The 24,056-nt window shown below is 58.6% G+C and overlaps 1 protein-coding gene across 3 annotated transcripts in view; it reads right to left on the reverse strand.

The window, feature by feature from the left end:
• Nucleotides 1-5,280: 5,280 nt before the first annotated feature.
• GRM4 (glutamate metabotropic receptor 4) overlaps nucleotides 5,281-24,056 on the reverse strand; it is a 99,778-nt gene continuing 81,002 nt past the window's right edge. For all 3 annotated transcript variants that reach the window (XM_068557683.1, XM_068557682.1, XM_068557684.1), the window contains 5 exons: nucleotides 21,172-21,372; nucleotides 20,845-20,981; nucleotides 18,612-19,547; nucleotides 11,403-11,649; nucleotides 5,281-5,330 (listed from right to left, as the gene is read on the reverse strand). In XM_068557683.1, the coding sequence (XP_068413784.1) occupies nucleotides 5,281-5,330; nucleotides 11,403-11,649; nucleotides 18,612-19,547; nucleotides 20,845-20,981; nucleotides 21,172-21,372 (1,571 nt within the window). The remainder of the gene's footprint in view (nucleotides 5,331-11,402; nucleotides 11,650-18,611; nucleotides 19,548-20,844; nucleotides 20,982-21,171; nucleotides 21,373-24,056) is intronic.

Below are 24,056 nucleotides of genomic sequence, written 5' to 3' on the forward strand. Positions count from 1 at the left end.
ATCAAGAATTCGCAGATGCCCAAGCGCAGCTCAAGAACCATCAACTCAGGGCTACTCTGGTTTCAGCTCCACACCCTTTCTGCCCACTGGAATCCTCTGGTTTTCTGGAATACTGGGGCTGGTTTTATAAGGAAAGAACTGGAAGAACAGGAAGCTCGTCTCCCCCAAACCTAACCTGGAAGAGGAAGACTCCAGAAGTGCAAGCAAGGGCAGCCAACAAGGGGGGAGTCTTGGGCAGGAAGTACCTGGGGCAGACCCTGAGGTTAGGGAGGCCCCAGGGGTACGTGCTCCCAGAATGGGGCTCCTGGTCCTGCCGATGGAGCAGAGGATCCTGGCTGGGGCAGCCAAGCCCCGTTTCCTGCCCCAACTCCATCTCTCTTTGTTTTCTTTCCCTCCTCTTTTTGGCTTTTTTCCCTCTAATTATGGGCTTTATAAAAAAAAAAAAAAAAAAAGGCAAATTACGGTGACATGCTTTAATTATCTGCCGAGCAATGGCGGGCTGAATTACACAGGCAGGGCCTTGGACGTTACCTAAAAATAAAGCAAGAAGCCTCATTAGATGCTAATTGCTGCTTTAGCCAACTGAAGTGAGATTTTGGCACCGTGTACCACTCAGTGCCGGGGTGTCTGCAGGGAAGTCGAAGCCCTGGGAAGCTCAGAGTGCCAGGGCCAAGGCCTGTGGGGCAGTGGGGCAGGGCAGGGCAGGCACAGGGGTAGAGAGGGGCTCTCGTGCCAGGGAGAGCCCCTCAGTCTCCCCTCAGTGTTCAGTGGCTGGATGGAAACCCCAGGCTGGGGGGAGGGAGCAGAGTCAAAAAAAGTGAGAGCATCAAAAACAAGGGTCCATGGTCTGACCTCTGGCCGGGGAGGGGTCCCACAGCCTCCTAAAAGCTCAGCCTCCTCCTGCGGGCTCCCGAGGACCCCTCCCTGGGCCTGGAGGCTGAAGTGGTGCAGGGGACCTGGCGTGGTGCTAACAGGCTCCCTGGCCCCCTTGCCTCCGCCTCTAGGGCCCAAGGAGACAGGATGGGAGAAACTGACCATAGGACAACTGGAACTCAGAACCAGCCCATCTGAGCTGGAAGGTATCCAAGCTTAGATACTGCTTCCGAAGCTGAGTGCCCAGGATCCTGGGAGTTCCACAGAGGTGTCCCGTGTGCCCAGCCAGCCTGGGAGCTCAGTGGGCTCCTGCTCAGGGCAGGTAGTAGCCTGGTCCTGGTTTTGAGCCTCAAAAAGCTCTTGAATGGCATTCTTCTCTACTGGCTGCAGAAACCCCAAGGTCTGATACCACACCTGGCTCGTTCACCGCTGCATACCCGGGGCCTGGCTCACAGTAGGTACTTAATATCTGTTGAATGAATAAGGAAAGGGGTCTTATCAGATTTGTCTAGATTTTTCCAGGACTCTCTTGGTTTTAGCACTGAAAGTCCTGCATCCCAGGAACTCCCCCAGGCCCCAGGAACCCTAGGCCTGAACTCCACCCTCCCCCTGCCCTCCCACAAACATATTTCAATCTCACACATTGGTCTTTTAACACACAGTTAGTCTTAGGCAGTGGTTCTCAAACTTGGTTTTGCACAGAAGTGACCTGCAGGGTCTATAAAATGGGCTTAAGGACCCACCCCCAGAGCTTCCAGTTCAGCCCACCTCGGGTGGGGGTGGGGAGGAAGCCCATAATTTGATTTTCTAACAAGTTCCCAGGGATGCTGATGCTGATTTAAGGTTCTGTTGTTGGAACGTTGATTCACCTGGCCCATTGGGCTGCCCCCGATCTCCTGGGGAGCTTGTAAAGCACACTTGTGCCAACCCACCCACAGGGCCTCAGATCGTCCTTCTGAGGAGGGCCCAGCATCTGCATAGTCTAAAAGTTCTGGTGGGGTTAGAATCTCCACTAGCCTAATCCTTTCATCCTGCCCTGAGGAGAGCAGCCATGGGGTGTGCCCCTGACCTCACCCCTGGGCCTCTCACTCAGAGGCTGAGGCCCCAGAGGAGGGGTGAGCACAGAGCCTGTGGAGACCCCATCACCCCTCTTGCAGAGCAAAGGTTTCTGGGGGCCGCCGGCTTGTTCCAGGGAGCCAGGGACACTGCAAACCCCCCATCTCATTGAAATAGAAAATCCTGAAGATACAAATATCTGTCCACCTTTCTTGGGTGTCCCATGAGCCTGGTGAATTAATCATATGGGATGGAGAGCAAAGATGAGCAGCCAACTAGCCCAGGAAGGTCTTCCCCACCATGTGCATCAGGGCAGGCCCCACCTGGGCCCACCTGTGGAATCCCAGCCCTGGCCTCATGGGCCTGGATGTCTTCCGTCCCACACTGTTGCTGCAGGCCTGACTTCCACAAGTCCTGCTGGGGACTGGTCCCTCCTCTCCAGCTCTGGACCACGGAGCCTGCACACCTCTCCTCTGTACCAGACCCAGTGGCTCAGCATTCACACCCCACCCAAGTCTTCCCCACTTAACTCACTCATTCCCATAATTATGTTTCTTTGGGACCATCAGCATTTCTAGGCTGTTTGGCTCCCTGAGGGCTGTCTCCCCCATCCAACTGGTGGCCTCCTGAGGGCAGGGCCTGGATGCCCCACCTCCCACCTGCCCCTTCTCAGAGCCCCAGGCAGGCTGGACTCGGCCAAGCCTCAGGGATGCCCGATGGGCCTAAGCCCCACCGAGAGCCCACCCTGGCCTGACCCTCGGCCTCCTCCTCCCCCTAGGAGGCCTTGAAGGGAGGGGAGCAGAGGGGGCAGCACCCGCCTTGGAAGGAAGGTGATTCTCCCTAGAACCTAAAAGGGGGCTCCACAGATGTGGGGGACCTGGGAAAGTCCTGGGCTGAGCATCAAACCCTTGAGTTCCAGGCCAGACCCTCAGTCTAGGCCAGACTCTCAGTCTAGACTTGGGCCCCAGCACGGCGATCACTGTAGAGGGACATGGACCAGAGAGGGAACAAGGTGCCCAGGCTGGGGGTGCTATCAGAGAGCTGGCCCCACTCCCCTTCTACATCCAGCTCCTCCCCACCCCACCCCCACATATACTGCCCTGGAAGCTTCTGGAGGACGCTCTTGGACTGACACCCTAGTTTTGCCTGATTATCCTGGGGCACTGGGTAGAACCTATGCCGGGTGGCAGTCTCAGGGACCATTCTTCGAAAGCAAGATGATCAGTGTGAGACCTCCTTCCCCGCCCCTTCCCTTACACACATATTTACTGAGCATACAGTAGGCGCTGCACACACACGCAGTCTCACACAGACCCTCGGGGAGAACGGACTCCCAAGTGCAGCCCGCCCCCAGGAGTAGATGGGCTGACAGAGGGGCACTAACACGTGGCATGATTGAATGCCCCAGCCTCACCTCTCACACACACCCACACCTAGTCCCCCCCTGCCCCGACCGGGTCCCTCCAAGCCCCGCCCCCCGTCAGGTAGCAGAGGAGGTGGAAGGGGGTACGGGCCTGGGGGTGCGGCAGGAAGGGGCGGCACAGGCAGCCAGGGCTCTAGCTGCTGCCTGTGGGCTCATTGTGTTACTGGCTCTATAATTTACCCCTGGCAGGGCCCAGCCCCTGAGCGGCTCGCGCTCCCTATCTCCCAATCTGCCACGGAAGCCAGCTGCTGTGAACGCACTCTCACACTTGCCCAGGACAGGCATCCTCACGACATGGGTGTGATGTGGACTCACACCCACGTGCGCCTAAACAGACAGACAGACACTCCCACGAGACAAACAAGCTTGAATATGGAAGTGCAGGAGCACCCCCACACACAGATAAAACAGACACGCACAGGAATGGGGGAAGACACACACACACACACACACACACACACACACACACCTGTGCCGTGCACCTGGCCCACCTGGCCACGCACCACACACTCATCACCAAGACAGTCACACGTCAGCCCAGCACCTGTGACCTGAAGACAGGACAGGCAGGAGGGGAGGGCTGTGGATGCTGGGAGCCCGGGAAGGCGATTTCTCAAGAGCAGAGTTTCCTGGCTGGAAGGGGAGGAGCAGCTCAGGTTACGGGATGGGGGGGTGGGGCTCAGGCATGAGGGATGTGGGCCAGAGGAGAGGCAGGGCAGAAATGGTACCCTCCTTAGGGGCTGCAGGATGGAGGACAGGGACAGAACATCCCCCTTACTTAGGGGAGTACCAGGGGCTGATTTCTGGAACCTCCCACAGTGTCCTGGCCCCTCCCTGCCCAAGGACTCTCCAAGACCCCACCTGATGCCAGCCCAGGGAGCAGCCTCCACTGCCCCCAAGCCCTATGTCCCTATCAGCCTTTTCCTCCTTCCCTCTAACTCCAGGCTCTCCAGCTTCAGGCTGGGCCAGGGGTCCCACCGCAGGACCCTCAGTGGATGTGAAGCCAGGGTGCAAAACCATGTGTTTACTTTTATTAGAAATGTTCTTGGTATAAAAACAATCATGCGCTACACATTGTCATCAATAACCATCACCAAACACCCAGGCACTGAACTCCGTGTCATCGGCAGGAGGGGCAGGCGGGCAGGACACATGGCAGACGGGCGGGGGCAGGCGGGCAAGCTGCGGGCCATGGGGACACACACAGAGGCCACCAGGAGGACGCAGCACTTTGCAAGACACTCGAGATTTGTTTTAGTTTTGGCTTTTTTGTGTTTTGATTTTTTTTTTTTTCCTTTTTTCTCTTTTGCGACATGTAAGATTTGGTGAATTAGGAAAAGATGGCAGGGAGAGAGAGCAAAGGTTGGATGTAAATGAAGGTGAGGAGGCGGCTGAGGACAGGAAACAAAAATGCGCAAGAGGAGAGACCTGGGTGGAGCACAAGAGAAAAGACAGGAGAAAGCTGGAGACGGCAGAGAAAAGGCAGAGACAGAAAGAAAGAAGATACAGAAAAAGCAGACAGACACAGAGAGAACAGGCGATACAAAGAGAGAAGAGAAAATAAGGACAGGGATGGAGACAGACTGAGAAGGTCACCAATAGGACGGAGAGAGACGAGGGAGAGAGAAAACCAGCGTGGGGGCCCTCCTGTGGTTTGGGGCAGGGAGGGGCTTTGGTCCAGGACACAGGGTCTTGGGGTGGCCTGAAGCTTCCCCGGCCCCTCATCCTCCTCCTGCCACCAGCCCGGCTTGCCCAGGCAACCCAGCAGTGACCGCTGGGGGCTGTGCTATCTTCAGCACCAAGCCACGTCCGTGGGTGCCCACGGGCAGGTAGGACATCAGCTGGGCCCCCCTGGGGTGGGGAGCCTGGCCCGACGCACCATCCACAAGGGTCTGTTCTCCTCCTCCTGTGCAGCTCCGGTGGCCTAGCTAGATTGCATGGTTGGTGTAGGCGACGTAGGTCTGTTTGGTGGCCAGCGCTGGAACAAGAGAGATAGGGGGAGGAGGAGTCAGGGGATGTCTTCTTCCAACGCCCCTTCCGCAGGGGTGTGGCCCTGCCCACGGCATCAAGTCCGGACCCCTGAAGTGAGCATCCCCCAGACCGGGGCAGGGTCCCACCCCGCCCCTCGCACCACTTCCCCCAGACTCATCCCACCCACACCCACACCTGGGCTGCTGGCCGGGAGGGCCCTTCCCTCTTCACTTTGTCCCTCTAGGAGCACTGCCTCCCGACCCCAACCCTCTGTGAGTGTCACACCCCACACGGAGTCCCTGCCACCTCCTGGCTCCACCACACTTTAAGAGAATCGTTTTTATTTGTGATATACTGTCTTCAAGTATAATCAAGGGGGAGTTTTTCAGAAGTTCAACACACACTCTGGAAGAGCACGTGTGAAGAATATACGTAGATGGCAGCCTAGTGGAAGTGAGTGGAAAATGGGAACAAAGGAGATAAATAATGGAACCAGAGAGGGGTCTTGCAAGGCTAGAAACTGAGGCGTATGACTGATTTGGCCCTCTCCCCATGCCCAAGGGAAACGGAAGTCCTCCAGGGCCCCTCAGGCCTCCGTGCAGCCACGCTTTCCATTTCTGGGTGTCCTGACTCGCCTCAGCCTTGAGTCTCTCTTATCTGCACCCAACACTCTGGCCCCTGCTCACCCCCACTGGGACCAGCGTTGCCTCTCTGGGTGTCTCCTCTCCCCGCCACAGCCAGGTGACAACGTCAGCTCCCCTGGGCAGCACGAGTGCCCCCACCTCCACCCCGCCGGGGTTCACGCCTCACGGCAGCCTCGCAAGGAGGCCAGATAAGCAGCACCCCCATTTGACAAATGAGGAGCTGAGGCCAGAGGGGTGAGGCGCCCAGCCAGGTCCTGGTTTTTGTCCTGTCCTGCCAGGGTTCAGGGTCTCCCTCTGTGGCCTGGGAACAGCTCAGTGAGAGTAATTAAGGCTGGTCTGCTGGCGCTGAGAGAGAAGACTAGATGGGGGAAAGCCCTGGTGCCCTTGGTCGTAAAACTGCCTTGACTCCGTGAGGATCCTGACAGCTCAGATAAGAGGGTACATCTGCCAGGCGCAGCCAGGGGTGTCTGCCTGGAGAAGGTGACATGGAGGGGAGCAGTGTGGTGGGCTGCACGCTGACCACCCCCAACCCTCTTTCCCCATTTTTCACTGCCAAGTTAAGGACCACATTTCCCAGACTCCCTTGCAGCCCCACGTGGCCCTGTGTGACTACATTCCTGCTAATGACAAGTGTCAAGGGCTGTGTGCAGCTTCCATGTCATCTGATTAAAATAGACTGATTCCCCTGTACTTCCTCTCTTTTCCCTTCCAGGGCCAGAACAGACATTTGAGGTCAACCAGCCTCGGCCATGAGGATGAGGACAACCCTCACGGAGCTGATGAAATGACAAAATGGAAGGAACCCGGGTCCCTGCACCTGCCCATCCCCCATGCACTACGATATCAGAGAAAAACAAACATCTGTCTGATTTGAGCCACTCTGTCCTGGGGCCTCTTTGTCACAGCAGCGTAACTAGAAGCCCACTCATACAGGCAGGACTACTGTGTCACCCTCTCAGGGGTTCCCCCAAGTGTGGGAAGAAGCAAAGTTGCCGGGGTGGGGTGAGCAGAGGGGATACCATGGGACCAGTGCGGAGGCATGAGGGTCAGAGTGCAGCTGAGCTAAAGGAAGAACTCTCTCCTGGCCTGAGCTGAGAGCGAAGTAGGTCGCTTTGTGCGGTAGGTGAGCTGAAATGTTCCCTGTCAGCAGAAATATTCAAGCGGAAGATGAACAATCACTGGGCAGGGAAGTTTCACGTTTTAGGTGCTACTGGAAGGAAATGGTGCCCACGACACACAAGACAACATTAAGAACACAGCACAGCGCCTTACAGTTTGTGAAGAACGCCCACCTTCATTTCTAAAATGGCCCAGGTCCCTCCAGGATGCTGGAGGACCAAGAGGCGAGAAGAAGCACAGACCGGGCACCATTAAGGAGGGGCCTGGGCTGGGAGGCACCAGAGGAAGAGAGCTGAGCGACAGGAGGCTGGGACCTGGGGGTGGCACAAGGTGCTGAAAAGGAGGCGGAAGGTGGGAGGCCAGCGCAGATCAGCCTCTGGAGACCAGGGCCTCAGCCTCCCTCTGTGACTTCAAGCAGCTCCTCCCCTGCCCTGCGAGGCTGTGGTCTCCCTGCCAGTAGCAGGAGAGGAGTAGCCCTTTTTGCCTAGACTTCTTTTCCTGTGGGGCTTTGGCCACCCCCACCTCTCCACCCCACTCTCTCCCCCACCACCAGAAAAAGAGCCGGCAGCTGTCTCTGTGAATCACGAGCCCGCAGGCCAAGGCTGGTGAGAATCAATTCCCCAGGGCTCCATCACCCCTTGGGTGAACTGATAATTATTGAGTTTCTAAACCTGTAAACCTGTCAGCAGCTCCTGGCTCAGAGGTGAAGGAAAACCTCAGCAGCAGCAGCAGCAAAATCTCCACTGACTGCAGGGAAACGGGAGCCTGAGGGTGGCCGTAGCGGCACCGAGAGCAGTAGGGACGAGAGAAAGTGGCCGGGAGGTGAGGGACAGCTGGGCCCCTCTTCTCCCTGAAACACCAGAGCTGCCTCCTCTAGAAAACCCAATCTGTAGTTTTCAGAACCTAGAAGCACATTCGGCCCTCAGCTATAAGCTAGGAGCCCCAGAGTCCTTCAGCAGAGCCTCAGTCTGACCGTCTGGAAAATGGGAGCAATGATTGTGCCCGGGGCCCCCAGGAGCTGTGAGGCTCAAAAGGAAGAGTTCTGGCCAAGAGTCAGGACACTTGAGGTCCAGCCCTGCCCTCACTGGTGTAGGGGATCTCAGCACCTGCCACGCGGCCTTTCTAACAAATTGAACCTCTCAGAGCCTCAACTCCCTCATGTTAGATGGGATGATCATAAACCCTTAGCTGCTTTCAGCCACGGCATGGATAGAAATACTCTCTAAACCCTGCAAAATGGTAGGCGAAGGGGCAGGGCTGAATAACCACAGTGATGAGGACAGGATGGGGACAGCGACACTCCAGGGGCAGCCTCAGCATGGGGGGGAGCGGGGGAGGGTGTGGGCAGAGGGCCCCGACCCATCCCTCGCCGACGACAGGCCCTGGCTGCTGGCTTTCAGTCCCCACCGCCTCAGATAACAATTAGCTGGGCGGCGGCAGGCAGAGCTGTCAGCCCCCATTTGTCGGCCCCATGTTTCCTTGCCTAATCTGCCTGCAATGGCGTCCCTGAATTATTTATTCTGTTGTTTGTTTAAAGATACGTGGCCTGCCAGTGACAGAGTGAAAACTGTCTCTGCTCCACGGGAGTGACACCTCCCCACTCCTCCCGCTCACACCCCCTCCATCTGGCTGTTCCCAGAATTAATCACCCAGCTCCTGCCCAGCGCCTTCACGGCCCCTGTTGTCACCGAGCGGAGACGGTGGGGGCAAGGGGCACTGGCCTCTGGTCCTCAGTGCAGGGGGCCATGGAGAGGGGCAGCTCTCACCCTTCCCTCACAGGAAGCAGGGGCTGGGAAGGCTGGGTCTCCCCTCGCCATGCCTGCACACCCTTCCTTGTCCCCTGCCCCCAGGTGACCAGCCTGAGCAGAGGCAGAGGCAACAGTGTCAATGAGGTGACATCAGCGCTGTGACAGCCCTGTCCCTGTGGTCCCCTCTGGCCTGTCACAGCACCATGAGGGCCACCCTCTGGGGTCAGGGTGCTATCTCCTGTTAGATACCCATGGTCTCCAGAGGGCTGATGCCCCACTCAGTCTCATGAGCCCTGGAGCAGAGTAGGGCCTGGAGGGATGGGACCCAGCAAGGGCGAGTCTCCGTGGGAAGGAGGAAAACTAAGTCAGGAGCCTGGGGCAGGGAGTGGCGAGGGGTCCATGCTTAGGATAGGAGGGCCTGGTTAGGGGCGGCAGTGGGGGTTTCTGCATATCTGCGTCGACAAGAAAGGCCAAAGGTGGGGAGGCCCACAAAGACACTGCCCCTTCCCATCGCAAGTAGAGGGCCCACCTGGCATCTGAAGGGAATATCCCAGGCTGTAGGTACAGGGAAGCTGGTGCTCTGGGAGAAAGAGCAGGACTGGAGAGAACCAGATGTCATCTGGTGGAGGGTGTGGCCAACAGAGTCATCAGGGGTGTCCATCAAAAGGGGGGGTGGTGCTGGAAGCCAGGTACACTGCTCAGCAGAGAGAGAGAGGGAGGCCATATGAAGTCAGGGTCAAGGGAAAGACACTGGGTGGGGCCAGCCAGTCACCACCTTGCTATGTGACTTCAGGAGAGTCACTCACCCTCTCTGGGCCTCAGCTGGGGATCCAGCCCAATCCGGGCCTCACAGGACTGCTGTGAAGATCACTCACAGGGGAGAGAGCTCTGGGAAGTGAAAAATCCTGTTTGGATGTGGGAAGCTACTTTCCTCCTTTCCACGGCTGATATTCCTTCTACACGTGGGAATGATGTTGAGAATGGAAGATGCTTCACCCAGAGCCCCAGCGCGGGGAGCCTGTAAGAGGGGCTGTCCCAGTCCAAACACACCTGCGAGGGGAGGTCTCCTGTTTCTCCTGATCTCTTGGTGGGTGACAAAGGGGCTCCTCTCTGGAGCCTACGCTCACCAATGTCCCTCCTGCTGCCACCAACAATGTCCACTTCTGGCCTTTCTCCCAGTACTAGAGGGAGAAAGCAGAGTGCTAACCCCAGGTGCCACCAGGATCTGAAACTCTCCTGGGGAGAGGGGCTCTTCTCCTCCTCCCCCACCAACGGAAGCCCCCCAAGACTCTCAGAGAGCAGGGAGGCAGGAGGAGCTGCCATGTTAACCATTTGGACACTTACAGGGTGTGCAGGGAGGGAGTCAGGTGTGCAGTGGGGCAGGGGTGACCACAGCAACCCCTCAACCCTGTCTGCCTGGGAGCAACCAGAAGCGAGGCCCCTGGAGGCCCAGCCCACAGGCCGGAGGCCTCGGTCTCTGCTCAGAGGCAGCGGGGATACCACGTGCTGCTGTGTGGCCTGGGTGAGTCCCTCGCCTTTCTGAGCCTCCCTTTCCTCACCTGTAGCAGCAAGTAACTAAAAATCACTGCTTTCAAGGTGGCTGTGAAAATGAAAACTGGTTCCTGGCAGGTGTGGCCCACAGTTGGGGTTCAAGAAATGGTCACCACTGTTACCGGTCCCCCAAGGCCTAACCTGTCCCTCACATGCCCAGCCCCTCTCTCCTCTCTGTCCCTTCTCGTCACACCGAGGGCCGGCTCCAGGGGGGACAGGGAGGTAGGCAAAGATGGTGGCCCTGCTCCCTCCTGTACACATCCCTCAACCACTGAGGGACCAAGTCCTGCCCAGGCTTTGGGTCTGCCCCTCAGATGCTAAGGGTCCCACATCCTCCCCCAACCCTCTCAAAGCACAACCCTCTACAGCTGAGGTCTCCTTGGACACCTCCCCGAGAACCATGGCTCTGCGGGCCCTCCTCCCCGCGCCAGCCCTCACTTACCCATCCCAGGGCCCGTATCCTGAGTCCCCATCTCTCAGGGCCCTGCCAGGGGGCAGCTGGGCAAAGCCAAGCCGACGGGTTTCAACTGCTCTGGCACCAGGGCCACAGCTCCCAGGTTACCAAAGGGCCCCAGAGCAGTGGCCCTCCAGACAATCCCTTCCCCAGGGAGACTGAAAGGGCACAGGCCCAGATGTGGACTCCAGGGCAGAGAAATCCCTAAGTCTCAGGTCACTCTGCCTGAACCGAGGCCCCCCCAACACCCCCCCCACCCCACCCCACCCCGCCCCACCCCGCCTCTCCCTAGGTAGGCAGGGATCCCTGGAAAGGAGAGGCTAGAGCGGGGCAGGAGGGTGTGTGGAGCGGGACCTGGAGAGACCCCATTACCCAGACAGAGTGGGGCAGAGGGGGCTAAGCTAGAGCCTCAAGCCTCTCTTCTGGGTGGGGACGGCTCACCTGCGGCCTCAGGGCTCTCCCAGTGCCCTCATTGGACCAGACTTGGGGGGGGCTGACCTTCTCCAGGAAGGGGGCGGGGCCTGGGCGGGCCCAGAGGGAGAGGGGCGGGGCCAGGCACTCACCTGGAGCTTCCAGGTTCTCGCAGAGCTCGGACTTGGCCTCGCCGTTGGGCCGGAGGCTGCCCTTCTGCGTGAACTTGTTGGACATGGTGGCGGCGGTGACGACGGCTTTGAGGCTGCGCTTGCGCTTGGGCACGTTCTGCTCCGGGTGGAAGAGGATGATGTAGACCTTGGGCATGTAGAGCATCCCCAGGGACACCGAGGCGCTCAGACTCACCGAGACCGTCAGCGTCGTCGTCTGGATGTACAGCTGGGGGCGGGCCGGGGGCGGTGTCAGGGCGGGCTCCGCCCCGGCCTCTCGGGGGCCGTGTCTGAAGCCCACGCCCTAGACAGACACAGTGGGGGACAAACCCGGGGACTGCCCTGTGTCCCGCTGGCTTCGGGCAGAAGGGAGTTGTGGTATAGAGCTGGGACTTTAGACCAGAATCCCTGGATTCAGCCGGGCTCACCACTGTCACTGTGTGATCTGGGGCAAGTCACATCCTTGGGCCTCAGTTTCCTCGGGTATAATATGGGCATGATAATTCTAGCCCTTTCCTCATAGGGCTGTTGTGAGTTTGAAATGAATAAATGGCAAAAACATGTAAAATAATATTTGGCACATGGTCAGTGCACAAAAGTGTTCACCACTGTTATGTGCTATTTGGTAGAGGCCCCTAGGGAGGGGCCCTCAGGGGACAGCTGACCCTCCTTGGGGGCAGCGCCCCCTGCACAGGGCTGGGAGTGAGATGAACATCTGTCGGTGCCTTGTAGTAACTCCCAGTGGCCATGGCACAGCCCCTCGACCGCGCCCCCCATTCAGTGACTGCCCCCCCACGTGCCACCCTGTGCAGAGCAGGCCACTGGCACAGGAGCCATGGCCTGAACGTGATCCACTGATGGCAGCCCAGTCAAAGCTCATTTCACGCTCACTCACCAGCACTAACGGTGACAGATGTTTAGCAAAATGAAAGTCCATTAATCTGGGTGTCGGGTAATCCATTCTTCAATAGTGGGGCCTTCCAGGCAGGGCCCGACAATTCCCACCACCCCCGCCTGGGATCCCCTCCCCACCTCCTCCCTCCCTCCGGGTCCTCCAGGCCTCAGCTGCCCCTCTGGCCCCCTCAGCCAGGGTGGGGCCAGGGGAAGCCCAGGCTGTGGCCCCCAGGTCTGGGTATGGGAAAGCAGGAAATGCTCTGCGCCCAGATCTGCCGTTTCCGGGCCTGGGCCCCTCCCCTGGGGCCTGGCTAATGTACCACCTCCTCCAGGAAGCTCTCCCTGAATCTCAGCTCTAGCCAATCCCCCATGATAGCCTTCACTCCTTGCACCCAGCCCAGTAGTGGGGGACCGAGGTCTGGACTTGCCTCCTGAGGTCACAGGAGCCCTGAGCTCATCTGGAAGTCTCCCGAAAGGAGGGGCCAGGTCCTCCCATTCTCACATTCCTCCCCATCTCTCGCCCCTCTCGTAAATACCTCATGACCTGGATCTGAAGGCCTTCATCCCAGCCACCCTTCCCCGGGTCTCCTTTGGGAGAGGGGCTGGAGAAGCTCTAGGGTCCGAGAGGAGAGAGGTGTGTGACCCTGAGGAAGTCTCATCCCCTCTCCGGCCCTCAGTTTTCTCAACAGCGCAATGGGATAATAGCACCTACCTCACCCAAACCATGAGGCTACCCAAGTGCAGACTGTGAGGCCACATGAAACTTACAGGGCACCAGAGGTGGGTGGGGGGGAAGGAGGCTGGGAGTGTAGAGAGGCTGTTTCATTTGCCACCATTCAGAAAATGTCACAGGCCTGGGGAAATGAGAGCTTGTTCCCTAGTGAGCACACAACCCTCTGTCCTCACACGCAACCCACACTCTCACCGACAGGCACAGTGCTGCCGCCCAGCATGTGGACCGGGAGAGGTCATGACAAGCCAGTAGGAGGGTGCTGACCACCTCTCCCACCCCCTGGATGGCACTCGGGGCCAGGGCGGAAGGAGTGAAGGGGGACAGTCTCCAGAATATCATAACAGACCCTTGGAGAAGACAGTGGAAATCTGGGCTAAGCAAGAACGGGCTTGTTACCTGGGTCTTCACGATCGACTGGGGGTCCCGTGGGGACAAGGTGTGTCTTCCTCATTAGACTGGGGGTTTCCTGAGGGCAGGGGTGTCTCTCCTTTTGCGCTGGGGGTTCTTGGGCATAAGGGTGTATTTCCAGGGTAGATATCCATCTTAGGTCTTTTGCCCCCAACTTGTTGATGGGAAGGAGGTATAGTTGGGCCAATATGGGGATGGTGGGACAGGGGTCAAGCACCCTCTCTGGGCAGAGTGAGGCCTGCAGTGGACACAGCCCTGTATGGGGGTCAGGGGGCTGGGTTCCAGATTCCACTCTGCCCTGACCCACTGAGGGATGCTGAGCCCCCTCCACTAATACAGGCAGAGTTCGCTCCATGGGCATGCACACTCGGTTTAACACCTTGCGGCCGCCACCTTGAATCCTGAATAATTTTTGAACAAGGGGCCTTCGTTTTCATTTTGCTCCTGTCCCTGAAAACTATGGAGCCAGCCCCGAGCACAGGCCTCGGTGTTCTGTTCTAATCTGTTTTTCAGCCTAGGAGCATTTCTGCACACAAAATACAAGGAGGGGTGTAAAGAGATCAAACTTGGACAAAGCTGCCCCAGTCTGCTGGGGCCCCTCCCCGCCAGCATGGGCCCTGGGGGCTCCTCTAGCCATGCCCAGGCTGGGGGCGGCTGGCCCTGTGCACAGAAGTGGGGCTGTGCACCCCCAGCCCCTCTCCTTGCCCCAGGGTCTGGAGTTCTCACCCCACCACTGGCTTCAGCATTGTTCTGGGGCCCCCCGGGGTGAAGGTGCATGTCATCACCAGGAGGTGGTAGCGTGTTAACCTTGTCAGAGAAGCAGCGGTCCTCTGGAACCTCTAGCCTGCAGGGATGGGGCCCAGGCACGGATGCAGGTCTCAAACGGATGCAGAGTAAGAGGCGGCTTCCAGGATGTGATTTTACCTTCTCTCTTCTTCCAGGATGTGATTTCACCTTCTCTCCCATCCACCCATCCTCCAGCCTGAACTGCCACCCCTCCTGCTCCCCTCTTTGACTTTGGTCAGGCCCTTGCTACACTCCGTCCTCTGCAAGGAATCCTGCCTTAGCCTCACGAGTCACTGCTCCCCAGAGTGAAGGAGGTTGTCAGAGCTGGGTTTGATGGGGGAGGACAGAGGTCACCTGGGGTGGGGCCAAAGGCAAAGAAAGGAGCTGCTGTGGAGGTGGACGATGCAGTTCCTGTCTTGTGCTCGGTCTGGTGGGGGGCACGGAGGAGTCCGCCTGCTTCGTGTTTCTGCCCAGGCTGACTCTGGTGGGTCCTGAGATCCTCAGTCTAACAAACCAGACAAATGACCTTCCCCACAACCTGGCCGGCCTCTGAGGCCACGGCCCGCCCCAGCCTGGCTGAGCAGTAGCCCCAACCGGTGGAGAGACGACGCCCCAGTCAGCTCAGGGTAACGGCACGCGGCTACGCAGGTGAGCCCTGGAAATCCAGGCCAACATGGGAGATCCGGTCGCCTGCTCACCAGAGCAACATGGACAGCTTCACTCGGCGCCACCTGCAGCCTGGGGGACAGGCGGGGTTGCAAGTACGCGTGCGCACACACCAGGGCACGCACAGATGCTCACAAATCCACACTCATGTACCCATGCAACCCTGCATTCACACACACACACACACCTGAACTCACAGCCGCACACTCCTACCTGACTCAGATACACCTGGGTTCTCACACACACACACCCCTTCATGTACCTGGGTACACACACGTGTGCACACACACAGATGCACTCAACACACCTGCACACATACTTGAACACACACATACACCTGTGCACACACACACCTACACTCAAACATCTGCACATACACTGCTGAGCACGCACACTTAATCTGCACACCCAAATACACCCTAGCAGCCATGAACCCTCAGTGCACACACCTGTCCATCCCCACTCAATCTGCACACATACACACACACACACACTGCCCATCCACTGCTCAATGTGCACAAAAAGGCACACACACATTCTGTACACACATACTTCTGTACCCATAACACAATTCCCCATAGTAGCCCCACTCTACTCCATCTACACAAACACACACACACACACACACACACACACACACTAGCACCCAGGACCCAGCAGTCATTGGGGCTGTTTGTAGCTCAGACATGACACAGCACAGATAGAGCCCCAGGGTTGCCTGAGCCTCTAAGAAGCCTGGTGGTCTGAACTGGAGGGACTTCAGAGCTCCCCTCCCCACCCTCGCCTCATTCAGAAGCCCAGAGAAGGAGGGGGCGTATCCCGCGTTGACACCATCAGGGGCAGAGCTGGGTCTCAGGACCATACGCTGGTGTGGGCCAGCCTGCTTTGTGACCCTGGGCAGGTCCCTCGCCCTCTCTGGGCCTCAGAGGAGATCATCTCAGAGGCTCCTTTTCATAATCTGTACTGAGAGGAGCCTCCTAAAAAGGGAGAAATCAGAGGCAGGTGGGGTGGCCTGGAGAGGTGGGGGGAGGGTGCCGAGAGGGGGGCTGGGCCCCAGCGCCTGGAGGTGGGAGGGTCTGGTAGCAGGATGACAGGGACCGCACTGGGAGCAGCGTGCTGGCAGGCAGCCAGGGGAAGTAATGGGAAGGCAGAGCAAGGGCCTGAACCACCATGCTGTCGGCCACCTGGCTGTGTACCTTTACACCCTGAGGAGGCGAGGGAAGGGGCCTCCTGGGATTGTTGAGGGTAATGTCTCAAGCTGCCAGCTTCCTGGGGCGTGGGCGGCCTCCCCTGATGGCTCCACGGGCCCCCTGGGTGCTGCGGGGCGTGCAGCGGGGAAGGCCTTTCGCTGGCCTGCTGGGGGTGGAGACCCAGCCCACCGTGTGAGCTGTTCCTCAGCGGCGGTGGCTTTGGCTCAAGTGTGCAGGATGGCGTGGAGCCAGGTCTGGTCTCAGACCTCAGGGCGCTCACTGCCAGCCTCAAGGTCTGCTTCTCAGAACCCCCGGCCTGCTGGGTCACCATTGGAAGACAGGCCACAGGCCTCTCTGCACCAGACCCAAGGGATTTGGGGTGGAGGGCGCAGCTCCTGCCCTTGAGGAGCTGCTGGAGAAGGGGTGGGCGCCTACCAAGGAAGGCCCAGCGGGAGAGGTGCCCCAGAGCTGCAGGGAGTGGTGTGGGCTTGGGAGGGGCTCCTGAGTTAGACAGAGTAGGTTCAAGTAGTCCAGCCGTGCCTCCTACTGGCTGTGTGACCTTAGACAAGTCACTTCACCTCTCTGTGCCTCCACGTCCTCATCTGTAAACAGGGATGGTGAATCTACCCTAGCCCACTCTTGTGGTGTCTGCTGACCACCAGGTGAAGTGCCTAACACATGACAAGCAGCCATCTGTGGTTGCTTTGACTGCCGCCTCACTGAGGCCAAGCATCCCTAGGAGCTCACACCCAGGCTCACTCTTTAAATGCTGTCCACAGGATGGCGACTCCCCCAGGTACAGATCTAACCCAGCCCTCGTCCCTGAACCCCAGACCCACATAGTCAACCACTGACTCAACAGCTGCACTTGGACGTCTCATGGGCATCCCAAACTCAGCACCTCCAGAGGACTTCCGGATCTCCGCCCCCCATAGGCTCCGCTGCCGTCTCTACCCCGCCCTGCACCCCCCCACCCCAGTGCAGACACTCCTTCCTTCCCATCGCTCACACCAACGACTGTGGAGTCATCCTGACTCCCCTCTGCGCCTCTCATCCCACATGCACTCCATCGGAAACCCAGCCAGCCCCACCGCCCTGACACAGCAGGAATCCCCCGCTCCTCACCACTCCTGCTGCCAGCAGCTCCTGTGGGGATCATTACAACCACCTCCAGCAGGGCTCCACCCAGCAGCCGGAGGGATCCTTTTAAACCTATGTCCCAACGCATCCCTCCCTGCCCAGAACCCCACAGTGGCTCCCTTCTCACTCCCGGTAAAAGCCAACATCCTTCCCACAGCCTCTGGGTCCTACACCATCTGCTCTGTCTGCCCCTTGACCTCGTCCCCTCCACCCTCCTTCCCAGCCCCAGCCTCCTTACAGTGGGTAAACGGCTTTTACACCCCTCATGTTGTGTGATTGTTACAACACCTGTAAGGACTGCAGAGGAAGGGTCATGGCCCCAATCTATTGATGAAGAAACTGAAGCAGAGAGGCCAGCTGGCTTGCCCAGGATCCCACAGTTAGACACAGAGCTGGGGTCCTCGGTCCCTCTGATTCTCCCTATCTCTGGCCTCTGACATCAGTGACTCCCAATCCTTCAAGATAAACCCCCCCAGCACCCAGGCAGCGCTGGGGCAGTGATGTGGGCAGAGTCCACGGGGCCCTTGGGGTGTATCTAGACCCTCAGGCCAGGCTGGCAGGATGGCCTGACAGAGCCAGCAAGAGGCGGCTCATCGGCAGCTCCGGCCAGTGGAGGGTGGACCCTCAGCTGATGCTGCCAGGTACTCCCGCCTGGCCTTCGGGGTGGCTTGGGGCCAGGGAGAGAGGGAGCGAGTGCCCAATACATCACCCACCTCGGGGACCCATGGGAATCCTGCAAGGGCGGAGAAGAGGGTGGAGAGAGGAGGAAGAAAAGAGGAGTGGACAGAAAGGAAGATGGGCTGAGTAGGGAAAAAGGTAAGGGAGAGTATAGAAGAGAATGGGGAATTCCCTGGCAGTCCCGTGGTTAGGACTCCACGCTCTCACTGCTAAGGGCCCGGGGTTTGATCCCTGGTCGGGGAACTAAGATCCCACAAGCCACGTGGCACAGCCAAAAAAAAGAATGAAAGCGGGGGCAGCATCCCAGGCTGGCAGAGAGGAGAGAGGAAGGTGGGAAAGAGATGGGGAGGAGAAAAAGGTGGGGCGGGAGAGGCAGGGATGGAGAGATAGGGAAAGAGAGAGGAGAGGGAGAGAGGAGAGGCGGAGGGTAGAGAGAGGGTGGGAAGGAGCAGGAAGGAGAGAGATGAGGAAGCGGAAGGTGGGGGGGTGGGCAGAGAGAAAAGGGAGAGGAGGCAGGAGAAGAGAAAGGGAGAGAAAGAGGAGAGAAACCCAGAACCTCGAGAGAAAACTGAGACAGAGAGAAGACAGAATGAGGCAGGAATGAAGGCACTTCCAGAGCAAGGTGGGAGGCCAACTAGCCCCAGGAGGCTGCCCCCTGCTTACCGCCCTCACCCACCCCCAGCCCCTGCCGCTCACCTTGTCAGCCGACTGCGAGGTACCAAAGAAGATGGGGATAAAGGCGAGCCAGACGATGCAGGTGGTGTACATGGTGAAGCCGATGGGCTTGGCCTCATTGAAGGTCTCAGGCACTCCGCGCGTCTTGATGGCGTACACGGTGCACGTGACCATGAGCAGCATGCTGTAGCCCAGCAGGCAGATGAGCGACAGGTCCGAGATGTCACACTTGAGCACGCCCCTGGCGAAGCGGGGGTCGAGCGTCCGCTGGTCCTGGAAGTCCACCACCGAATGGGAGGGGTCCACTACAAACCACACGCAGATGCCCAGCAGCTGCAGGGAGATGAGGCTGAAGGTTATGGCCAGCTGCGAGGCGGGGCTGATGAAGCGCGGGGCGCTGACCGACCGCTTGCCCTGCTCGAAGATGCGATAGATGCGGTTGGTCTTGGTGAGGAGGGCCGCATAGCTGATGCTCATGCCGAGCCCCAGGAAGATCCGGCGCAGAGAGCAGGTACCCAGGTCGGGCTCGGCGATCATGAGGAAGGTGGTGGCGTAGCACAGGAAGATGCCCGCCAGCAGCACGTAACTCAGCTCGCGGCCCGAGGCCTTGACGATGGGCGTGTCGTTGTAGCGCACGAAGGTGACCACCACGAAGAGCGTGGCAGCGATGCCCACCACAGCCAGGAAGAGGGGCAGCACGGCCCAGGGTGAGTCCCACTCAAGCTTGATGATGGGGATGGGCTGGCAGCCCGTGCGGTTCTCTGTGGGCCGCATGTCGTAGGGACACGTCTTGCAGGTGTAGCGGTCCACCTGGTACTGGTACCCCGTGCAGGGCTCGCAGTGCCAGCAGCAGGGCATGCCCTTCACCGCCTTCTTCCGCTCACCCGGCTGGCAGGGCAGGCTGCAGATGGAGCGGGGCAGCTGCTGCCCGCTCCCCGGCCATTGCATCCGCTCTATCTGGCAACAACAGCGCAGAGGAGCGGGCCTCAGGACGTGCCGCCAAGTGCCCTGGACCGCCCCACTGGTGGCACCAATCTGAATCACTTAGTTAGTGATTTTAGTTAGATGGCTAAAATCCAGCTGCCCGGGCCCTGCCAGGATCAGCTGAATCCAACAGTTGCATTTAAATAAGCTCCCCGGGGCAGGATTCAGACCCAGCTGACCATGGGGGATCCTGCTGGAATACAAAACTCCCAAGGGTCGTATGGAGAAACGCCCAGAGACTGGCAGTGACAACCTAGGGTCACATGGCAGAGTGGAGAGAACCCAGCAGTCCCGACTCCCAGCCCCATGAGGCCTTGCTACTCAAAGTGGTCCCCAGACCGGCCACATCAGCATCACCCAGGAGCTTGTTGGAAATGGAAATTTTTGGTCCACCCCAGACCCACTGACACAGAATCTGAGCTTTAACAAGACCCCGCGGGTGACTCCTGTGCACCCTCAAGTAGAAATGTGCTATGGCTCAGCCCACTGGGCCTCCCCCAGGCGGCACAGGGACTTGGGTTCAGAAGAGAACAACGAATAAACATTCAATCAGAGGACCAGTAATGTGTGCCCACGGGTTAGCGTTTCTTTGCATCTTGCTCTAAATGAGTGCTAGTCACTGTTACATGTCTCTGAAGACACAACTGCTGCAAGCTAAGGAGCGATAGAAGCTGGCACGCCCTACTGAATGTGTCACAAAGTTCTGGAAAGTAAGCAAGAGCCCCATAGAGCTCCAGGCACTGGGCAAAGGGCGCCTGACTACACCTGGGAGCCGTATTCAAAGCATCAGTTCTAAATAAGTGGCTCTTAGGAGAGTTCATGCTTAGAGAACAGCAGGCTGTGCTCTTTGCCTTAAGACGTCGTCCTCCTCTGTCCAGACGCAGTCCTCCCCTTCCTCACCTCTCTCCCCACCAACCCCCCCCCCCAAAGCTTTGAGCCCCTGAACTCCAGCGTGACTTCATCTATCCAGAGTTCTTGCCCTGCGAAGGGGCAGCAGGCAAGAAGACCCCAGGCCAAGGGAAAGGGCAGGGGCAGGAAGGGCAGCAGAAGCCCAGCCGCCCTGTTCTTCTGTTTCAGGGTTGGGGGGCTCAGGGCCCTCTGAGGTCTACGGTGGGACATGGAAGGAAGCCCCAACTTGGCAGCAGCAAACCCGGGGGGCAGGGCTAGTCGGCGGCTGCCTCCCCTTGGCCTCCCCTCCCGGGGTTGGGGTGGCCTCACTCTGCCCCCTAGCCCCCCGGGACCCCTCCCTGCCCTCCCGCCAGGTGCTTACTCTGAGGTGCAGGTGGTCAGTCCAGGAGCCGATGACCTTGTACTCGGCAGAGCCGTTGTGCAGCTGGTACTGGTAGATGTCATAGCGCCCAGGTGCGTCTCCATTCTCATTGAAGGTCACAGGGTTCCCCGCGATGCCTGCGGGGGCCCGTGGGGGTCACACACTCAGTTTCTTTGCTGAGCCTTCACCCAGAGTCAGGAAGGATCGTGAGCCCAGGGCAGAGACACCTCTGTAAGGTACCCCTTGGAAGCATCTGAAGAGACCTCCGCGCACTCCCACCCCATGGAGCCCCAGGACCCCTTCCCCAGGGTTGTGTGGTGCCCCCACCTGAGAAATTGACGCTGCGGATGTACTTGAGCAGCTGGGTGCCGTCCACAGGGTCCATGCGCGGGCAGAGCCCCACGCGGCCCGGACACAGGTCACGGTGCATGGCGTGCAGCGCATGGCCCATGGCGTACACGGCGTCAATCACAAACTGCACCTTCCCCTCCTGCTCGTATGCCGAGTCCTGCCCAATGCGCTCGCGGTCTGCAACGAAATATTCAGAGTGGGGGCGCCCATGAGGCTCACCATCCTCACAGATGTATGGTGGGAACCACAGCAGCCCCGTGGGGCCCGGAGAGCCCACCTGGGCACACCTAGGTCTCCGGGCCCCTGGCCCAGTGCTCGCTCCATCACCCCAGGAGATGGTCTTGTGGAGGGCCTGGGGGATGGTCCTGAAGGTCTGCTGCCCTCACTACTGTACCGCTGGACCCTGTGCCCTGAGGCCCCAGAACAGCCAGGGCAGGCTCCCTTGTCCCCATCACCCTTGGAGGGCAGTGAGCCTGCGGGTCTCCCTGTGGCCATGGTGCTTGCCTTCCCTCCCCCAGCCTGGCCTGGACCAAACACGGGAGCAGCTGGCCCTCACACAGGCAGGAGCTGTGACTGTCGATGAGGGCAGTGGTGCCCTACAGCAGCTCACCCATGGGTAGCCCCAGCACAGGGTACGGGTGGGGGAACTGAGGTCCAGAGAGCGTGAGAGACCTGCCACAGGTCCCTCAAGATTCAGGACACCAGATGCCCTCAATGACTTCCAGATGCCCCAGACACCAGAAGGCACCATCATCCCCATCCACTCCTCCCCCATGTCAGTGACATCCCCCCATTAGCCACGGTGAGTGAGCTTTGCAAAATGGGGAGCCCACCCCACTCACCCCCTTCTCACTGCAAACAGCAGTGGCTCCCCAGGGCACCGTGGCCTCCCATCCTCACCCCCCGGGCTCTGGGCACACCCAACCCCTCTGCTCTGGGCCCTGTGCAAACTCTTTGGCTGCCGGAGGTCTCGATGTCCTCTTGGTAAAAAGATCATCATCCTGCCTCACAGAAGTGCTGTGAGCTTTAAATGAGATGAGATACAGAAAACACATGGCACATAGTAGCTGACTAAGCCACACTGTTATTACGCTTAAGTGGTCAGAATAGAGGGTTTCTAAGGTGGGCTACAGAGGTCCCGGGGACAGAGCAGGCCAGGAAGGCTTTCTGGAGGAGAAGGAGCTCCTGGCCTGGGCCCTGGGTAATAATGATGATGAAGAATAAGGACTGCTAACTTCTTTTTTTTTTTTTTAACTTGCTCCTGTTTATTTTTTTTAAATTTTCAATTTATTTTTGGCTACATTGGGTCTTCGTGGCTACACATGGGCTTTCTCTAGTTGTGGCGAGCAGGGGCTACTCTTCCTTGCGGTGCACAGGCTTCTCACTGTGGTGGCTTCTCTTGCTGCAGAGCACAGGCTCTAGGCACGTGGGCTCAGTAGTTGCAGCATGCGGGCCCTAGAGCGCGCGGGCTTCAATAGTTGCGGTGCATGGGCTCAGCAGTTGTGGTGCGCAGGCTCTAGGGCACTTGGGCTTCAGTAGTTGTGGCACGCGGGCTCAGTAGTTGTGGCTCACAGGCTCAGTAGTTGTGGCACACGGGCTTAGTTGCTCCGCAGCATGTGGGATCTTCCCAGACCAGGAATCGAACCCATGTCCCCTGCATTGGCAGGTGGATTCTTAACCACTGCACCACGAGGGAAGTCCCAGGGGCTGCTAACTTCTATGGAGCATCCACTCTGTGTCAGGCACTCTTCTAAGCTCTTTATGTATATTAAGTCATTGAATACTCAGAACAATGCTATGACGTGAGTAATTATCCCCATTATAGAGATGGAAAAACTGAGGCACGGAAAAGCTCACTGGCATTCCAGGACCACAAAGAGCTGGATTTGACCAGGTGCTCCAGCTCCCAGCCTGTGCACCACACTACACCTGAGAGATTGTAAGAGCCTGACTGCAGGGGGAGGGCAGGAAAGTGGGGGGGGGGATGGGGCAGGGGCTCTGAGGTGAGGACAGAGGGGCCGGAGGATGACAGAGGAGAGGAAGGGAGAGTGCTAGGGAACCCCAGCTTCCCCTCCCACAGCCCCTGCATACAGCATGGCCTGCAGCCTCCTCCCTCAAGGCCAGGACAATGAAATTTACCCTCATACACACACACACACACACATAAACACACTCACACACACACCCATGCCTCCCTGCTAGAGGGCCAGTGCTGCACCTTACAGAAGTAATTCCCCAGCGGCCAGCAGGGTGAGTGGCTGCACCTGTGTCCCACCCCATGGGCCACGGGCCTGGGTGTCCCATGTCTGTCATGTGGGGGGTCAGGTTGAGGCCCCAGGGATCCACAGATCACCCCCTAGATTCCTCTATTTTTAGCCAATGCATGGTCACTGTGCCCTGCTGCCCAGGGCTCCCATGGAGCTGATGGCACATCTCATATCCATGTCTTGGCCACCAAGACTCTGTGACCAAGGTCAGAACCTGACTCCAGTACCCCAACCTCAGGGTCAGAGATCAAAGGTCCCCAGTACACAGACTGGACAGTTTAGGGGCAGAGATGCCCAGTTGGCTCTGGGGGCACTGCTGGGTTCAGAGAGAGCCCACAGCTTTTACGGCATGGCCTTGGGGCTGGAGACAGGGTAGTCTTCAAGGGGGCTCACCTGGCTCTCTCAGGGGTCAGCTAAGCCCCTGGCTACCCACTACACTTCATTCACACAAGACTGTCTGGACTGAAACCCCAGCTCTACCACGTACTCTAGCTGTGATCTTGGACCTGCCACCTCATCTATCGGGCTTCAGTTTCCTCATCTGCAAAATGAGGATAATGATGGTACTTACCTCATAGGTCGGGATAGGGTCCC

Source organism: Eschrichtius robustus, chromosome 12 (assembly GCF_028021215.1).
Source record: "Eschrichtius robustus isolate mEscRob2 chromosome 12, mEscRob2.pri, whole genome shotgun sequence".
Lineage (NCBI taxonomy): Eukaryota > Metazoa > Chordata > Mammalia > Artiodactyla > Eschrichtiidae > Eschrichtius > Eschrichtius robustus.